The 20143-nt window shown below is 43.3% G+C and overlaps 1 protein-coding gene and 1 long non-coding RNA gene across 4 annotated transcripts in view; both read right to left on the reverse strand.

Annotated features, from left to right (window-relative positions):
• Positions 1 to 553: 553 nt before the first annotated feature.
• LOC142576401 (uncharacterized) lies at positions 554 to 7057 on the reverse strand. Its single transcript, XR_012826839.1, has 3 exons — positions 6974 to 7057; positions 1820 to 2011; positions 554 to 676 (listed from the first exon to the last, which is right to left on the reverse strand). It is a non-coding gene; the product is annotated as an uncharacterized LOC142576401 (long non-coding RNA).
• A 5820-nt stretch (positions 7058 to 12877) lies between these two features.
• Positions 12878 to 20143, reverse strand: part of LOC142576389 (uncharacterized) — a 40052-nt gene continuing 32786 nt past the window's right edge. Inside the window, exons 5-7 of one of the 3 annotated variants that reach the window (XR_012826835.1) lie at positions 18634 to 18819; positions 16625 to 16786; positions 12878 to 12990 (exon numbers count right to left, since the gene is read on the reverse strand). Coding sequence is in view for 1 of the 3 variants with exons in the window: in XM_075686511.1 (XP_075542626.1) it covers positions 16764 to 16786; positions 18634 to 18819 (209 nt within the window). In the remaining 2 variants the exon portion in view is untranslated. Of the gene's footprint in view, positions 12991 to 16376; positions 16787 to 18633; positions 18820 to 20143 lie in introns of those variants that run through there. The other 2 variants (XR_012826836.1, XM_075686511.1) reach the window with 2 other exon arrangements.

Here is a 20143-nt window from a genome sequence, read left to right on the forward strand (position 1 = left end):
AGTTCAAGAACAGCGCATTGTGGTGTCGTCTCCATTCTGTCTTGTTGGCCGGCGTTAAATATGCTTTCCAAGGCATACCTGTCGGTGTTAACGTAAAACCGCATGATATTCAAAATATTAGTTATAGCAGTGTAACATTTTAGCTGTTGCAATACCTTAGGTGTTACATGGGAGCTCTCCACACTCGCCAGATGGCATTCAAATAAGCGTTTACACGCTTGCAAAAACATTATGCATAATTAACCAAGGTGTTGAAATAAAGCTTTCGCTAAGCGGTAACATGAATGCCATGCAACTAATTGTATTGCATCCCGGCCACGGCGGACGCACTTAAGAAGGGAGTGGGCAATGCGACAACATCTGTGTATTTAGATTTAAGTGCACCTTGAAGAACTCCAGGTGGTCCAAATTATTCCGGAGGCCCCCATTACGGCGTTCCTCCTAATCAGATAGTCGTTTTGGCACGTAAAACCCAGTAACGTATTTTATTTTCTGATTATATTGCACACAGCCTATTGAGCCATAACGACTACCTACCTGCCAGTGAAGATGGCAAGACGTGGAGATCCCTCGCCACGTGAGTCACGTGATCACGCACTATATAGTGTCTCCGGTAGTGGCCGCCTTTGCTATTACAGCGTATCCAGGATCGGCGCGCCGACTAGAGCCCCCGATCCTGGAGATAGAGCAACAGTAAAGTGCACTTTATTCGCCGAAAGACCGATCAAGTAGATAGACAAGCCCAAACCCTGCAAAGTAGGCACACGAAGGTTCGCTTTATTAAAAGAATTGTGCTCTTGATCACATATATTTTGTTGCGATGAGGAGATTTAGCTTTCATCTATTAATCACCGCGTAATTCCGTAGGAAACATGCAAAAATCAGTTCTTCGCACACGATGGTGTGCGCTCAGGAGAAGGAAGAAGTGAGTATACCATCACGTGCACGCAACCGAACGTGAGCGCGCGAGCGCAGCCACGGAACGAGCGAGGCAGCGTGAGAACCCGGCAGCACAAGGGCACACGCAGACTAGGAGCACACCATCAAATGCGTGAGCTGAGCCAGCCTACACAAGGGCACACGCAGACTAGGAGCACACCATCAAATGCGTGAGCTGAGCCAGCCTACACAAGCGCACACGCAGACTAGGAGCACACCATCAAATGCGTGAGCTGAGCCAGCCTATAAAAGGCGCACGGCATAGAAGGGAACCTCCATGCTTCACTGCCTGATGATGGCGATGAACACTAATGAGCCGGTCCATGCATTGGACCCAGGCCACTTGCACGAGGCGCATCTCGAGCGCCGCCCACACGATGGGTACCATACAATGCGGGGTGGGTCGTGTGACCGAACACACTCACCCCCACGACACACACTGTTGCAAGGCTGGTGACGGCCTTCACCATTCGCCCCGGCATGAGGCGCATCTCGAGCGCCGCCCACACGGTGGATACCATAAGATGCCGGGGTGGTCTTTGGACCGTTGCGCCCACACTCACACAGCATAAGACACGCTCCCACATGACGCACACCTCCCGCATAAACATCACAATACACAACACCAACACCGTAATGAATCAAAAAGGAGACTCGTGGTTTCATGCAACCCACACCTTGCCGACGGTGGTGACGTTGCCGTTCGCCGTCGTTTGCCGCGTGACGTTGCACGTGTGGGCCAGTATAACGAAATACTGTTCCAATCTATTTTAATGCGAAAGCATTATGTTATATATAAGCACACCGCGTTCGGCTCTGTCTCTGCCTCCTCCTCGATGCGCCCGCATCTTTCCTGAATCGGCGTAAGCACTTCACTCACCCAGGACGTCTTCTCTGAGGGCTGCGCCCGTCGTGGCCTTGCCCACCAGGACATGCGCTCCCCGAAGAAGCCCATTGGCGAAATGGCGGGCATTGTGCGGTACCTTCGCATTCAGATCTCGTTTTGATTGGAGCTTGAGTCGCTCGCGCTCCTACTCCGAGTCCAGGCGCGCAGGACTGAGAGGGACTCGGTCTAGTGGAGATGAGCGGTAAAATAACAAGAATGGCAGGAGAAACAGGTACATAATCAGCACGAATTCAGCAAGGAGACAAAACTGAGAGACGGAGAAGAGACATGTATATTATAAGGCACAGTGAATAATGGTGCTTGAACACCAGTCGATAGCTAATAGTGCACCTTCTGCGAGGTGACAAATACAAAAGGAGAGATCAAGTGAGAGGACCGGCGAGGAGTGCAACTATAAAAAGAAGGCCCGAAAGAAACCACGAAGCTGGGAACAGGACGAAGACAACCCGTTTCACCAGATATAAAGGAATGCTGTGGAATTCCGAGTGTCTACCGAGAGATACGACAGCGTGAAATAGCATAATCAATCAATCAACCAATCAATCTATCGATCGGTAGCTTATTTATGTGCCCTAGAACAACATTAAAGTCTTAGTGCAGGGACACAGTGAAACAAAAACAAAATATGTCGGAATGTAAGACAACTGCAACAAGAGATGAGACATAAGAAAATTTCACGAAACAAAAAGGCACAAAAGAACAACTGGATAAACAACTACATTTTAAGCAACAATGAACCAATAACACATAATTTCTGGACGGAGTAGACAACATGCGGAAGGGGAGAGAAACTATGTGAAGACAGAAGAGGGGAGTGCAGCTAGAAAGAAGGCTCAAGAAAAAGTGCGAAGCTCGGAACAGAAAGAAGACAACGCGTTTTGAAATACATGAAAATGGAGAAAAATGAGTTATACAGACTTTCAATCACGTGGAGAGACAAGTGCCTGCTGAAAGAGGCAGAAACGAGGAAAGGTCAATGTTACCTGGTAGCCTTCTGTGGAACTCGCAGTTAAACAGACGCTAGTCGAGTCGGACATTTACTACTACTACTACTACTACTACTACTACTAATAATAATAATAATAATAATAATAATAATAATAATAATAATAATAATAATAATAATTTTTTTTAAAGCGCATAATGAAACCACGCTTGCGCGCATGCGCCGGCCCACCGCGGTGGCTCAGCGGCTGAGGCGTTCTGCTGCTGAACACGAGGTCGCGGGTTCGTCTCACGACCACGGCGGCCGCATTTCAATGGGGGCGCAATGTAAGCACGCTCATGCCATACTTTACATGCAGTGCAATTAACATCGGGTGGTTGAATTTGATTCGTCTCTACATACGCCTGTATACACATGTATGCACATCGACATACACCTCCAAGTAGTGCATGGGACTCGGTCACACGTAGACTCGATTCACTTAGACTCCCAGCCAACTGCTAGTCCGAGTCCGACGTCTGAGCCCCATTGAGTTCGAGGGGGCGTGAGCCCGGGTCTGTATGAGTCGCAGTGAATTGGTGCTTGTGCAAGCTTCAGTGAGTTCAAGTAAACCTGGATCACGCGTGATTCCAATTGTTTTCGAGTCCGCAAGACAGCATGCATTGCCATATTATAAGCTCATTCCACGTGAACCCCCGTGAATCTCATTCTGTGCATCTAAGAGCGAGGACAGTTGGTAATACGAATTCTGAGCGAGGTCATGTCAAAAAAAGACTCGTGTTCTTTAGATCAAAATTTGTATATATATATATGTACAAAGTGTCGCATTGTGTAGTCAGCTTTGCAGGCCCATTTTTGTGAAATGGAGAGTTTAGCAAAGGTCAGTAGCATCTACATTGGTTGCCATTAGGTTTTGTTTTCAGCACCTATAATTTTGTTTTCATTTATTTTCTTCGGCACAGTTATCACGCATGCGTGCTTGCTCGCTTTTATTTTCATTGTTGCTGAAGCAGCACCGAGCTTTTTTTTTATTTTCTCTAGATGTACAGACAACAATGGTTTCTTTCATCGAACAAAAGCGCACAATACCTATTGTGTTATTCCACATACATATCATTTTTTTTTTATTGCTGCGATGCTGTCATCGGAAAACGGTGACCTGGATCTAGTCAAGCTGCTGTAATGCAGCTTTCTCTCCCGTCCCAACCGCTTATGTACGGCTCTATACACGTAGTAGATAAACTCAACTGAACTCAACTCACACACGCGCACACAAGTCGTGTTGCGGGTTGTCCAACTAAAATGCCATCCTCCGCAACACAGAGTGCTGCAGCGAAAGCAATCAACTGCGACGATGTCCGCCACACGTGAAATGCGCGCTTTTAAAGAAAGCGTCTTGTAAAACATTTCTGACCCACCAAAATGCCCACTGTCTCCTCCATCTCGGCCACGGAGTGATCTCGGCATAGATAAATACGTGCTATGAAATTCGATTGCAGTTTTAGATAAGAGTTTTTTTTTTAAAAAAAGCTATGTTATATGGTTTTCTCGTGAAGTTTCAGCAAAATGTTGCATGCATTTGTCGGCGTGCGTTGTGTATAAAATGTCCTCGCGGTGTGGGTATGTGTCCTCGAAGTGTTCTGCGTGCCCCGTGCAGTCTCGTACACGTGTTGCACAGCAGAAGAAATTGGCTACAATCACAATAAGTTCTCCCAACTTGAAATGTAATTGATTTCCGTCACCTTTTACGGCCTTGAATATAGCTGAGTAATTAAATGCAACCGACATACTTATCCGTTATGTAAAAAAAAAATGACAGTTTCACCCCGATGGCGAAGCACTGAAAGTGATAGCATGGTTTGGCGTTGTTCTGAAGGCGTCTATATATGGGCGTCGCGTTTCGACGACGCACGAGACGAGACCGAAGGAAAACTGCTGGCCTTGGTCAGCGCCCAGAGAAAAGATTAGATGGATTTAACTCGTCGTTCACACTACTCTCTGTTCCGCTCATCATCATCAGTTTCATCAATATGTTTGTGCCATGTCGGTGTACGTTGTGTGTGCTCGGAGCTTTCTTATGCCCTGTGCAATCTTGTAGACGTTACAGGGAAAAAGTTTACTCAGTACCAATTACAATTAGTTCGTTCAACTTGAAATGCAATTGCTCGCAGTCGCCTGCTACTGCCATAAATATAGCTGAATAATTCATAAAAATGTAATCGATAACTTATCAATTACATTACAAAAATGGCAGTTTCACCCCGATGGCGAAGCACTGAAAGCAGCAGCAAGGTGTAGCGACCGTCTGTCACTGATTTGTCCCCTGCCAGCCACGTCGTATGGGCGTCGCGTCTCCACGATGCACGAAGACGAGACCGAAGGAAAACTGCTGGCCTTGGTCAGCGCCCAGAGAAAAGATTAGATGGATTTAGCTCGTCGTTCACACTACTCTCTGTTCCGCTCATCATCATCAGTTTCATCAATATGTTTGTGCCATGTCGGTGTACGTTGTGTGTGCTCGGAGCTTTCTTATGCCCTGTGCAATCTTGTAGACGTTACAGGGAAAAAGTTTACTCAGTACCAATTACAATTAGTTCGTTCAACTTGAAATGCAATTGCTCGCAGTCGCCTGCTACTGCCATAAATATAGCTGAATAATTCATAAAAATGTAATCGATAACTTATCAATTACATTACAAAAATGGCAGTTTCACCCCGATGGCGAAGCACTGAAAGCAGCAGCAAGGTGTAGCGACCGTCTGTCACTGATTTGTCCCCTGCCAGCCACGTCGTATGGGCGTCGCGTCTCTACGATGCACGAAGACGAGACCGAAGGAAAACTGCTGGCCTTGGTCAGCGCCCAAAGAAAAGATTCGATAGATTTAGCTCGACGTTCACACTACTGTCTGTTCCGCTCAGACTAATGTGTGTAGCACAAGTGTGGTGCGCGCACAACCGTTCAGGAGCAACGATAATGTCACATGTGCGTCCAGCATATGAAGCCAGAACGCTGCCCTGGTTCGGGTATAGAGTCGATTCAGCGGAGCGTATGGTATGGTGCGCCGCATTTGCAGCCGCGTCTCTGGAGGCCTAATTCGCCACGCGCGGGTCACACATGCGCTTTGATACCGTGAAAGCAAGACGGTGCGATTGCCTCTCGAGCACTCGTATAATTCCTATCGCAGACAGACAGACGACGAACTTGATTTGATCCTGAGGAATTCCTATGCATTTTTTTTACGCGCAAATGTACATGCCCCGTGTGTGAAATCGGTGAAATTATGCGCGTTGCCGCGAGCGAAGTTAGCGCTACAGCAGGAAGGTGCCTGGAGGTGGAGGAGGGAATGGCGCACAGGGTTCTACCGGGTTTGTCTCGTCATCGAGACGCCGAGCGAAAAAGGCGGAGTAGCGACGCAAGCGGCGGCAGGCCGAGCGCCAGCGTACCGACCCTGAAGTGGTCGCCAATCGCAGAGCACGAGCTGAACAAGTCCGGCATAAGGCGCGTGCTTGGCTTTCCCAGGAGACTCCAGAAGAGGAAGAAGGATAGTAAGGGAAAATGAATAGTGCGAATAGTACAAATTGCTAATAATCAAGACTGTTTTTTTTTTTTTACAGTGCCTCATCTTTCCTAATGCTACTTTACACTTCATAAAGATTGAAAAACGGAAATAAAACAAACAAAGAATAAGCCTTGAAGAAAACCACCACACTTACACACGATCAAAGCAGCTTTAAAACATTCTACGCACAGTAGAGAAAAGGGGATTATCACCCGCACGCTTGGGCGCAACCTGCTCTCGGGAAGTGAAAGATCACGGTAACTTTCTTTTTTAAAGTCCATCACATTCATAAAGCTCTTAGTCTGAACACACGATTCCGTGCGTGTGAGTTAGCCCACGAGTGTGAGTGGTCCTGCCTGATTCCGATTTCTGGTACATTTTAGTCTGAGGGAGTGCGGCTGTTTATTTTTGCCAACTTATACACCTCATCTATTTTACAGCTTTTTTTTTTCTTTTATCCCCCTTTCTCTTGTAAACTGCAGATAGTAGAAGCTTTCGGCTATTTCGGAGGATACATCGGAATATGGCTGGGATTCTCGTTGCTATCGGTGCTCCTTAATCTTGAAGCGCACGTGGCCAAAATATCAGCGAAGCGAATGCAGAGGTGAGTGGTGTCCTTACCATTTGCTGCAGGACGTCTCGGCTGGCGGTCATTATGATGTGAAGCACAGAAATTATCTTGTATCCTGTGGTTGCAAGTGTATACATATAGTGTGCATCTATACACCCCCTTCTTGTGGAAGGGGGTGTATAGATGTATAGATATATATAGAGGTATAGATATAGATGTATAGATATGGAAGGGTTCTTCGCCCAGTGGAAATGTTTCCACTGGGCGAAGAGCGTGTTGCCTGAATGAGCGGCTAGCGCGAACATTACAACAAATTGAAATTATAATACCCTGTTCGCATCTCTGCGCCGATTATACGTCGTTTTGTTTGTGCACACGTGTGTGTTAACTACATGTAGAGACGAAAAATAACTGGGCGTGGCAACGAGATCGCGCGAGCGTTTCCACATTGGAAAGAAACTCTGATAATTTGGCATCAGTGTCAATTATTCCGAATGGGAAATAGATTTTCGGAGCAAGCTTTGCTCTGAATGTGTATGTGTGCGCATGCTCTAGTTTTGTATTTGCTTTCCGCGATTCATTTAAAAAACATGTCAGTTAGCGTCTGTCCCCTTTCCTCATATGTTTGCTTATGTCCCCGTTTCACGGCCAAAGCGAAACGGATGTCAACCGAATGGCCCAACTGCCGACCTTGCTGAGGTAGAAGGTCGTCTCAGGCGTCATTGCACAGCTGAGCCGTAACTCGATCAGCAGCAGTACAACAGTGTTTTCTCCATAATAAAATAGTTCCCGATCTTTTTATTAGCAAATGCGTACTGCTCGACTAAGAAGAAATTAAATCTGGCGCTATATTATGTCTTTGTCTATATGCAGACCCCATATATAACTTTCACCTTTCTGTCTTTTTTTCCCGGTAAAGTGGAATGGAATATTTGAAGTATAAACTTTTTCAACGAATAATTTTGACATAAATAATTAAAATTAATTTTAATGCCTGCTTTATACGGTACGCATTCCTGTGCCAGTGAAAAATCGATACGAAAATTGTCGCGCCCACTGCGCATTATATTAGATTCTACGTCAAAATAAATCAATTTGATTTGCTAATCAGCGCCGTTGATAAGTACATTAGCGGTTGTAACCTTTTTTTTTTTTTTTTTTTGCTGCCTGTTTTACATTTATGGATGGTTCCGCACATTAATATGCATTGGAAGCGGAAGAGAACGACGAAGGGAGACCGAGATCGAGAGAGAGAGAGAAATAAATAAATATGACACTTGTTATGACAGTGTGACAAAAAGAGAAGCATAAAAAGGGCCAGTACTGGGCCTGTGCGATCCTCAGGTAAAACATTTGTTTCGAGCACATGTAAGCGTATATACGTTTGGCCTGCAGATGCGTCCGTTTGCACCCTTTCCTTCTGTGCAGAGTGAAGGCAGCTGACGATGCCGTGAGGGTCTTCCGGCTGAAGCAACGCTTCTGAGGCCTTCTCACGCAGCTGACGTCGGCTGGAGGACGGCGAAACGCTATATCCGCACGCATAGATCAAGCAGCGCGCACGCTCGCGGTTGTACGCCTCAAACGCTCGGCTGTGTGACTAGGAAGAATGCACTTTGTGAAACAGCTGCCGCGTTTTTTTTTTCGTTTTTTTTTTTGCGAAACTGAACGAACTGCTCTGAGCAAGCAAGCAGCGCTGTCTCATGCTTCTACAATTGCTTATAGCACATAATAAACTGATGGATATCCACACTGAAACATTTTACTGCGGAGCTATATACCGCCCAACCGACGGCCGGAATTTTTGTACGGCCCAACCTACAGATAGACATTCCTGCTCTGTTAATCGAGTACTTCTGTTCTGCAGTAGTTAGTGTGTGAATGGTCCTCTGGTGCCGGGATATTACTTCTCTCCACCTTGAGGGCTTCCGCAGAACTATTACGTCAAACTCCCGCCTTTGATTCTGAGTGGTCGATAAATTCGACTTCGCCTGCTATCTGCTAGCCGCCTGGTTAGCTCAGATGGGCTGCCCCGGAAAAGCGGTGGCCCCGGGTTCCGGACCAGGACTAATTTTTCTTCAACTGCGAAGCTTTTCTTTCGAAGAACCCGTATGGGTTTCCTTTGTAGCACTTAGCTACGGTTAGGTGGATGACTCATTTTCCCTTTATTAGAAACGACGTTTTGTTAACAAACTAACTGGAGCGCCAATGCATTTCGCCGCAAAGTTCGGGAATTTATATCTCGAAGCTGGTCTCATCTTGGAAATTGGTTCCAAGTGGATTCGCCTTGCGAACTCCACGGCTATAATTTGTAAATTGCAATACGGGCCATAATGTAATTAGTTGAAACGTAATAAGTGAATTTTTTATGAATTAGTCAATTTCTCATCTAAATTTTTTGTGCTAGTATCGTCCGCCACTTCGGGTAGACCAGCTCACGAACTAAAATTGTGATCATCTGCCACAGGCAACTTTTATTAAAGATTTTTGAAAGTGTTCGCTGAAACACCCTATATATATATCTATATATATATATATATATATATATATATATATATATATATATATATATATATATATATATATGCGTGTGTGTGTGTGCGTGTGTGTACACAACGAGAAAAACGGAAAAAATTTAAAACACGAAGAAGAAAGCACCTGAGGGAGAGGGTCGCGAGCTAAAGAGATTACTACTAAGTAAATATAAAACTGCGCGTGAGCTAATGTCTAATAGCTAATAAGATAATAAGCTAATAAGTGAGCTAATAAGATAGTCGCCCTCGGTAGTGGTAGGTGCGCCTACGTGTGGGAAAGAGAATATATACTTTTCTCGCTGCCCTTCAAATAAAGTTAGTAGCGCCTGTGACGTTTTCTGTGTCTCTTCTGTGTAATTGTGTCTTCGCGCTACATTATGTCGATAATACGGGATGGCTTTCTTGCAATGTTGTGGATGGCTACTTTTGAAATGAAGGTAATGTTCGTGGTCTGTTGGTTGTTTACATAAGGTTGTGAATATTCGATTATCTATAATTTGTACAGCGACGTCAAGAAAGTTTAGAGCTGATTTATAACAACTGTGTGTGAAAGAGAATGATGGATGAGCTTAATTATTATGTCCTACGAATCTAACGAGAATTTCTTCGCCGTGGTGCCACATGCAGAGCGAAAAAGAACACAACTTCACTTTCTTCGTCGGCACGTACTATTTCCATATTACGTTCCCACTCAACTTCCGCCAGTACTTTTGTTGCCAAGCATAATAATCTTAGAACACATTTTAACAGAAAATTTTTAATGTGCTCGTACGAATGAACAGTTGACTTCGTCCATTGGCACAAGTTCACCGACTCGAACACGCACCTTTCGTTCACGTCCTAGTTTGGTCATAGGTGCAGAGTTCGTCGTCGTTGCTTCACCGGAAGCAAAATCTTCTGAACGTACACGTGACGAAGCTCACGACTTCAAGTGCTTTCTGTTTATGCTAGCATTCCAAAGCCGACGCGTGTCTCCAACCTCAGTGGCGGAGTCCACCGAGCCAGCGCGGCTGAAGATGCACTTCACAATCGCTTCCAGAAGCTAATTATCCAGCCAAATGCAGCCTACAGGTTTCCCTGTAGATACAAAATACAGGTGTTGCCTGTATTTTCTTTATCGGACCTTCAACTAGCATTTGGCTACAGTTCCAACAAGTGTTTGCTTGCCGGTATTTTGTGACATGTAAATGAATAGTTCTTATTCTTCTTATTCTTCTTCACCTTGGTAGCCATCGCAGCAATCACAGACGAAACACGTTAGAATTTCACCAATTTCCAGTGACACCGCTACCTTTCCAAGCTGCCGCTGGGAGAAACGGCCGTCCGCGCATACCAGTGCGAGGAGGAGACCGAGGCGCCGCGCTGGTTCCAAGCTGCGTTCCTCCTCGCCGATAAAACGGTCCATATGGGAATGAAACGATCTACCATTCTCATTGCTAAGCGATACTGATTCTTCAGAGCGCATTAGTTATTGATGATACACTTTTTCAATTAGAATGTGACTTGTTTGTTCTCTGAATGCCCCTCTGCATTTTTCTTGTTGTGTACTTTTACAGCCTTATGGTTGGGCCCAGTTGAACTTGCAGTATTTTGTATTTATTTATTCATTGCTGGATAAATATTTCTAATAAGTTAAATCATAAATTTGATATGCGGGTTAAAGTGGGCGCCCGTGAAGTTCTTCCGTCGGTCGGCACCAACACTGGTCAGAGTTTGAGAACGTGTTCTCAATCACGGCGAAAATCTGCCTTCTTCGCGCAGTTAGGGGCTCGACATACTCAAGTTAACGGCTTTTACCCACTGACATTGGAAGGTCCTGTTTATACACGTAGGTTAGTAGTAGAGATGCGAGGTCTGGGCGAAATAAAAACAAGAAAGCGGTTTATGGTTGCTTTTCTTGGATATCAAAAGCGGCAAAAAAAAAATCAATTCATTCCATGCAACGATGCCCATCAGCAATGTGAAGCCGGTACTATCGACACTTTTTGAGTATAAATGCTCGAGGCAACCAGCATTTCATGCAATAGTATATACTTATTCTCAAGTTGTGTGTCATAGCCACGAAGTTCGTCCCCCTAATCAACAAGTTCAACAAGCGCATCGCTTGTCCCGAGATACGATATCCGACTTTATGGGGGGGGGGGGGGGGGGGAGAGAACAATACACAACCGAAAAGGAAGTGAAAAAAAAACGTAGTAGTACGAAAGATGCTCACTTAAAAATTTTCCGAGTCTCTGCCTCATTCGCTGAATATATCGCCTAAGCGCGGAAGCGGGGTTGTTCCATGAGTCAGTGCACGGCATAGGCATCAGGCGTCAGCCTTACAGCAACCGCTTCACCTGAGTTGCCTCCCAGTTTTGTCAAATAACTATCCCTTCGCGATAAAGCGTACGGAGTATATAGCCAAATTAGCACTTACAAAATTAGTCATACACAGCAGTTGGCCTCAACGTCCCCACGAATAATTTACTATATCTGCAGCAGTTTATGCAGGAAAGCTAACTTAAGTACATCAATCATCCTTTATGACTGAGAAAGCTAGCGACCTCATGATTTTGGTTGGAAAGAGTCCTACTTGGATTCGTCAGATCGATATCGCGGAAACAGTGATCTCCTCCCGCACTTTTGGTGTCCATGCAGTGAGGTGCGTTCATACTGCACTTAGCGTACTACACTGTAAAAAAAATTTGCCTTACTTTACAGAAAATTTGCTGGTAATTTGTGACCGAACACTCTTCCGTAAATTAAGAACGGTCATTTCCGTAGAACGGACAACTGTAGAAAAGAGACCGTAATACAACATACGAGTGCTTCTGTATCTAGAAAACGGAAGACTCTGTATTCTGAATCTGTACTATAACCGTTAAAGTACGGTGCTTCTCGTATTCAGAAAACGGAACACACTGTAAGCTGAATCTGTACTATAACCGTTAAAAAACAGGTGCTTGCCGTATTCAGAAAACGAAAGACTCCGTATGCTAAATCTGTACTATATCCGTTAAAGTACAGGTGCTTCCCGTATTTCATCTTGCAGAGCATATCCATTATTCGAAGAATGTGCCATCGGGGACAAAATTGCCCAGGACGTGCGAGAGTTGACCGAATTTTATTGGTGTGCTATTTGCTGGCATCAGCCGTGCCACCATCTGCGTTCGGAATGTGCATACGTGACCCACTGTTTTCAGCAGTCTTGAGCAGAAATGCAATTTGGTCAACGCTCGCACTTCCAGGGTACTTTTGTCCACGATAGTACATCTGCTTTAATGCAAATGTCATGAAGGCAGCTCATAGTCAAAGCAGCAGGTTACCATTGAGAAAATTGTCTTGCCAACACACTGACATGGCTGCAGAGATAAAACACTTTGCACTTAGTGATATGAATGCACGGCATAGCATATATACAAAAAGGTGCAACATTTCAGTCGTCAAGTTCTTAGATCACAGAAGCAACTTTATTTTCTTCAATCACTCGTCTTGCACTTCTTCCTGGTGAAAGTTGTTCTTGACTCCAAATGCTTGCAAGGATAAACTTGCTGCTGTTAGGAGAAACAAATAGTATTCGTGAATATCCATCCTAAAGAAAGCGGCAAAAAAGTATAATCACAGAACACGACAAAGCAGTAACTTCTGTGTTAGAAAAACATGTAAGTAGATCAACATTGTTGGAACAAGGGATGTTGCTGTAGCCAACATTTCGACATAGGTGCTTGTCATTAGGGTAGCAAATGTTTTCCTTGGCTGTGTTGTTTTGGATTGTGCATATCTCACTGGCCCCTAGCCTCATTGGGGGAGAAGTAACTGGTGCATATAATAGGTCAAGAGAAGCCAAAGTGTTAAAATAAAGGAAGGAAGGGTGTGCTTAGCAGTGGTGATTGTGATGGAGCGGGTATGAGCAATGCTGTCAGTACTTGCCAAGAGTAGGGGTGACCAAAACAGAAAACGATGTACACATGTAAGCAGTCATTAATCCAGTAGACCCAATCTTCCCAGAAGACAAAATAGGTATCAAGATAAACAGTTTGCACTTTTGGAAAAGGAAAACGAAGAATTAAGGAAAATAAATTTTGTATCAAGATGCATCTGGTTAAGATCACTGCAAATGGTAAATGAAGGCACATTATGAATATATATTTTGTTGAAAGCCAATGAAGAACAGATATATTAACCAAATATTAAAAAATAGGGACATTAAAATTAAACTAGGTATGACCATAAAACAGTAAAGAACAGCCCGTGGGAAAAAATGGGATGGATAATATAACCAGGTGCAAGATTGCAAAACGTCGAACGCTGTTTATATTCATGCTGCTGTTAACGGCTTCAAGTTTCTGTCTTCCTGTGGAACCTTTGTCTTACTTGAACAAGGAAATGGGTCATTTTTTAAACAAGCCAGTTCAAATGCGGTTCAAAGCTTCAGCAGTGTTATAATGAAAGAAAATATTATGGTCAGCTCTCCTGGGTGTGCTTTCATTCACCAGTTATTTCCACCAGTGTAAGTTCAAAATTTAATGGTCTAAATGGACCTTAGCTCCTGGCGAACCATTAGCTGGTCTTTTTTTCAACACAGATGCCTGCACATTATATGTGTTGACAGGAGTGCTAGCGAACTACATTATACTTGTTGCCACAACCAAAGTGAAACTTGGTAACAGTGATTGAACAAAAAGAACAGCATTCCACAATACTGATTCAAGTCATCTAGAAAAGTTGCTTAAGTTAACGTACACCCCCTACTCCACCAGACACAATTATTCACCACACTGACTCTTATGGTGTCAATCATGCTATTACAACACTAGGCATCAAATGAGGTGAATTAGGGGATAAGAGAGCACAATGCTTTTTGTTAGAACATCAAATGTGGTTTACATAAATGCTACATTCCAACTAACAAAGGAGCAACCGGTTTGTGAGATAGTGACCAATGCATACGAAAGCTAATGACATTCTGTGCAGCAGAATGTTGACGATGAGGTGTTATGCGCACAAGTGTACTCTTTCACACAAAATGACATCCTGCACTCAAACCTTGTGCCAAGATCAGAGTTTTAAAAACACCATAGTGGAAAGCAAAGAGTGCTAAATTTGTTGAAAATTACTAAAAATTATTCGATTATTCATTATCCTTACTGTTCGTTAAAGATTCACAGATTGTTCCCTACGGGTGCTGTAAACAGGCACCCTGCTTTTACAGTGGTAGCAACAATGATCTGTGGCACAGACAAGAATAAATGCTCATGAAGTTTATGCAAGAGTATATCCTACAAATTACACCCCATTTCACATTCCAATATGGTAGAAGAGGAAGACGAAAAAAACTACTTTCTGGTGGAGGATGCATACCGCAGAATAGAAGAAACAAGTGTACCCTAACCATTGCTGCTGCCGATGCCTGTGCACTAACAGTTACATATAATATGGCAGTTACAATTGTTTTTCCACAAGCACTGCAAGCTGCGGCCAGTTTACCAGTACACAGCTGTAATAAATTTAGGCCAAGCTAAAGCTCTCTAATGGATTTATCTCATATGACACAATTGGAATGCAATATTCTGCAAATAAGTGAAGCGCGATGTGCCATCCCATACAATGAAACACCTTTGAAGAATCTGAATCACCACCTGCACTCTTAGGCAAAGTTACACCCTTTGGAGTGCCCCTTCTGCCACACAACAATAATCGTTATCTGCCTTGATGCGTTTCCTTTCTTGAAAACGCCACGCCCGCTACTTTGCTGTCGGGAATGCTATCATGCTGATAACGCGCATGCCGTTCGTTACTGGAAAGCACAGGGCTCGCAGCGTTAAAGAAAGGAAATGCATAAAGGCAGATGACAATTATCGTTGTGTGGAAGAAGGGGCACTTCAAAGGGTGTAACTCTGCCTAAGAGTGTGAGCCGTGACGAGGGAAAAGAGTGTGTTCTGTGTAAAGTAGTGCACCTGTATAACCTAAAGCTTTGGAGAATGCATTTAGTATGAGCTGGGAAGGTTCCTAATTTTAATTGCACACAGTGAAAACCTCCACGCAGTTTTGCAAAACACAAACCCCCTACCTTTTTGTTGTTCAAACGTAATGACACGCAGGGCCATAACATGTACATTATGGGTTTCGTTCCCAAACAATCAAAGTGAATAGCACCACCCTAAGTGTTATGTGCCTTCTTGTTAGTGTCGAATGCTGCGATCGGCAGAGAAACGGATTTCTGGAGCAATATAAAGTATTAGGTACTGTGATCCCAGTTCTTTCACTGCTGTTTAAGCATTATCGGGTCCTAAAGTAAAAAAACGAGGAATAAATACATGCATTTTTTACGTCACAACCCTTATAAGTATTTAGTAGTCTGGATTATAAAGGATTCCAGATTTACAATGCAGGACAGATTTTATTCCACTGAAAGAATGGCATCATGCCAATGATTCTGCATTTGGTGCTATATTTATTTGTATTTAGTTCAGTTGGAATGTGTGTGTATCGTCAGCGATATCGCTTGACATGTTTTATATTGACTGTTTCCTAAATTTAGGCAAATTCGTATTCGCAAATAACCTTGTATGACACCAAGAACTTGCTTAGCAGGAGTATTTCTAACATTTGCAAGATATGAGGCTCTTGAATGCATATCTAAGCCTGGGGTACACGCCGCCCCCTAATCTCATCAGCAAGTTTCTGGAACTCATCTACGAGGTTTCTTATGATGAATGTAAAGTTGCTTGAACGGGAGAAATAGGGAATTTATAACAGGTGAATTATGCAGCATAAGAATGATGTCAGCAAGAAGCAAGCATCAAGAACTATAAAATGAAGACTATAAAATGCAAGAATTATTTGGGATGATTTAAAATTCTGGCATTGGAATGAAATGTCTTTCAATCTATATATAAACTCTGATTATTCACTCTACTGCCACTACCTTCATTAGAAACATTCGTAATCATTATCCTATCTATGCCACATCATCTTCGCTAATATTCAAGCTTTCATAAGCTGCTTTTTTTTACAGCTAATTCTCTGTGGGAAAGAGGTGTCCGTGTGAAGACCATATCATATACTTATTACCCGTTTTTTGATAAATGATAAGGGAAACACTTCACACCAAAAATGCATTGAGCTTGAGCAAGTTCTGCGTTTGATGCTGTTGATTCTTTTTTCCCTTTGCCATCATTGACCCACCTGGTTAGCTAAGTAGACAGAAAAGCTGCAGGAGAAAGGTGGGGGTGCCAAACCAGACTTGTGCCCCAGGGGACCTTTTCACGGTCACTGGAGGAACTGCCTGTGGCCTCGGCATCTTCCTTGAGGGCCATGGCCATGTCTAAGAAACCTTGTCTCCACAGGCTGCACATAGAAAGATAATTTGCTGAGCTAAGTCTTTTTCTTAAAAGAACCCATTTAAGTTGTATTCGTGGCTTTGCACCACAAAACTGACACATGACTGGCCACTCAAGACACTTTATGTGTATTCGCAGGCTTATTCCTTGGAAAAACACTTTTATGTAGCACACAATGAGTAAGAGTAACAAAAAAGTGTATCAGGAGGCTTTCATATTGCTCTACAACTTTTCGTTGACACATTTCATTTAATTATATGAGATATTTAATAACTAATTAAGAATTATGTAATTAGGCAGAATGCACAATATAATCAGAGTATCTCCAAGCGATGGCAAACATCACCTTCATTTTGTCTAGTTACATCGCATTTACATATTTCTAAATCTTGGTGCATGATAGTTAAGACACCCTCAAAAACAATATTAAAATTTTCATAATCATCTCTTGCGTGTTATTGGTGGCTATGGCTGCTTCAAAGTTATTCTTTCAGTATGGTACAAGCAGTTTTGAAGTGAAATTGTTTTGCATCGAGGGCATGTAATCTAGACAATCAAGCAAAAGGTCAAGTTGTGTTCACTATTCAGATGTTCACTGTTCAGATGTTCACTATTCAGACTAAGAAGCTGCAGGAAAAGGAAACAGGACACAACACCTACAGGACACAACACCTAATCAACAATGCAAAATTTGAAAATTTAAACTGAACAAGAAACCAGTTTTTGAAAACACAGAAAAAAAGCCAGAAGCTTACATCGAATACACCCTTGCTATGTACTCCAAGTGAAGTTGTTACCGCAATGCTTGGGCACCATATGAACGTAACAATCAACAACTTCGAGCAGAATATTAACACCACTAAATGAACTGGCCTTTGAAGATTCTTGATCTGAAATCTTCAACGACTTGTTCTGGCATTTAATCTGTCAAGCTCAATCTGTATTCTCAAAAGCTGGCTCTCGGCCATAATTTCTCTAAACGCAACATCAGCTTAATTCTCAAGATAGGGTTGACCTCTAAATAAAGTGGATAATACATGGCAAACATCATGAACTCTCTTACATGTTAACCAGAGGGTTCACTCATGCAGCCATGAAATTGTGATGCAGACACGATATATTGAAGCTGGTTTTGTGAAGTGTTTCATGCTTCCAAGGCTTCTTCAGTTGTGAAAGCTGTCTCCATTAGCTAAATAAGCGATGAGAATAAAAAAAGTACTTCAACATGCTCACAATATGTTGGCCATTTGCAAGTAAACAGCAGCCTTTTTGGGCGCCCAGGTTGCCTGGTGCAAATCTACTATGCCACAGTACTTGCGTTACCCAGTACCAGCCGCTTTAAAATGCAATGTGTTCAGAGCCCTTTCCCTCTGTTTGTCTGCTTTGGAAACAGTTTAACATGTGTTCAGTAGGCGTCGAGAAAGGGGACAGAAAACACTGTGCACCACTGATTTCTAACATGTTTCGCTGGATGCAGCACACCGCACCGGATGCAGGTGAAGCCAGTGGAAATGTGATGTCATGCAGTCGCTTGTCCTGGAAGCAGGGCATATGGTGGACTAACTAGTGCGTGCGATCAGATAATATTGCTGCCGAAAAACTTTTCTTTGTGGTTTTTCACATTTTAGGAGGTCTCTACATGTCTGGTAAGCACTTTTATGACAATCTGAACCCGTATACGATAGTGTTCTCTTACATCAAGTTTTTTCTGATTTACCAGTGTTTCCATTGCAAGCCACTTATGTTAGCGACACTGTAGACACTACAATGGAAAAATTCTGGACACCTCGAAACACTGCTTGGGTAGGTTATGGCACATCAGGCAGGCATGTTAGGGGAAGAAATGCCACACACCCGTGCAACAAAGTGCTGCCGCAAAGTTGTGAAGCACCAACTTCCGGGACAAGGCCAGCTTCAGTCGAGGGCGCTCAATGTGCTGTTCATCCCCTGTAGTAGAGATCAGTGGCGTGTACCCTTTTATACTGGCTGTCTTTTCTGGTCGGAACCTTGGCAACAGCTTCCACCATACTTTTTTTGAACCTGCAACATGTGCAGAGAAAGTCACATCACTGTGCATTGATTGTCTGGCTTTATTGTGCTACACATTCTATCAAATCATTAAAAAATACAGTTCACACATTTTTACTACTGTATATAGACAGTCTAGTTGCTATACACGCGAAACATTACCATTCCTCTGACAGAATGCAACAATAGAAGCGTACACTGTAAAGCTACACTAAAATTTAAATTGATGTGACACCGTATGAGCATACAGTATGCTTACTGTATGCTCTAGCCCTGTGTCAAGTAAAAGTTAATTGTCAATCATTTATGGTGTATTTCTACTTATTCTGGGTCATCAAACTGTACAATCAATGTTCCATGTTTACACATTGTTGGCTTTTGATTGCCTATGTGATCCGTTTCCTACTTACGCATGCAGTAATCCCACTGTAATAAGGAAAAAGAGAATAGGAAATGCCGTGATAATCTTCCACATTTGATGAGGGCAGGAGCAATGGCCAATAGCATGTGGTTGAAGCTACGTAAATACTCAGTTTTCACACAGCTTAATTATTCAGCAAGTAATAAAGAGCTATCCTGTGCACCTCTGCATGACCAATAAAATCTGACTACTTGACACTGCACTAAGGCTGCCGCTTGGTACTGTTCGGCAGTTCAGCTTTGGTTTTCTGATATACAGAACTGTTTAGGTACCAGTAGTTTACTTTGCGATAAAATGGAGCTTGGAGCACTGGTCAGTCATTTGCACATAAATAATGCGACAGCAAATATAACACAAGGATAGGAATATGGGTCTCTTGGAAAAAGTACATACACATTATGATTATAATGTGATGTGATGCCACAATGAAACAGAAAGCAACGCATAGAAGTGGACGGCGCTTCCATGCCACCAAGGTTATTGGACAGACAGTACTTCAGAAGTGCCCGCAACACAATGTGTTGGCGGGCTAGTTGGTGTGAATCCATAAATACTTTGTTAAGCGCAAAACAATGGACACAAGAAAGACGACCAGCACAAGGCGGTACACTCAACTGACATCACTTTATTGCGTCGCTCCTTTATGAATAGTAGAATCTAGAAGAACATGCGCAGTGAGCACCATGTGCAGAGACCACCAACAACCAATCACAAGAGTGTACTCATGCGACGGGATCCACAAAACCATATTGAGCACTGCACAAGGTTAAAGAAGGCACACTAATGCACTGTGAACCCAATGACTGTATGAAGAAGGCTTCCGATAACTCTCGGGCGGTGGTATCACAGCACTTTTTCAAAATCGAAGTATCACGAAACATGGCTTTGCACTTCCATATTTTACAATGTTGAGCC

This window comes from Dermacentor variabilis, chromosome 1 (assembly GCF_050947875.1).
Source record: "Dermacentor variabilis isolate Ectoservices chromosome 1, ASM5094787v1, whole genome shotgun sequence".
NCBI classification, from domain to species: Eukaryota; Metazoa; Arthropoda; class Arachnida; order Ixodida; family Ixodidae; genus Dermacentor; species Dermacentor variabilis.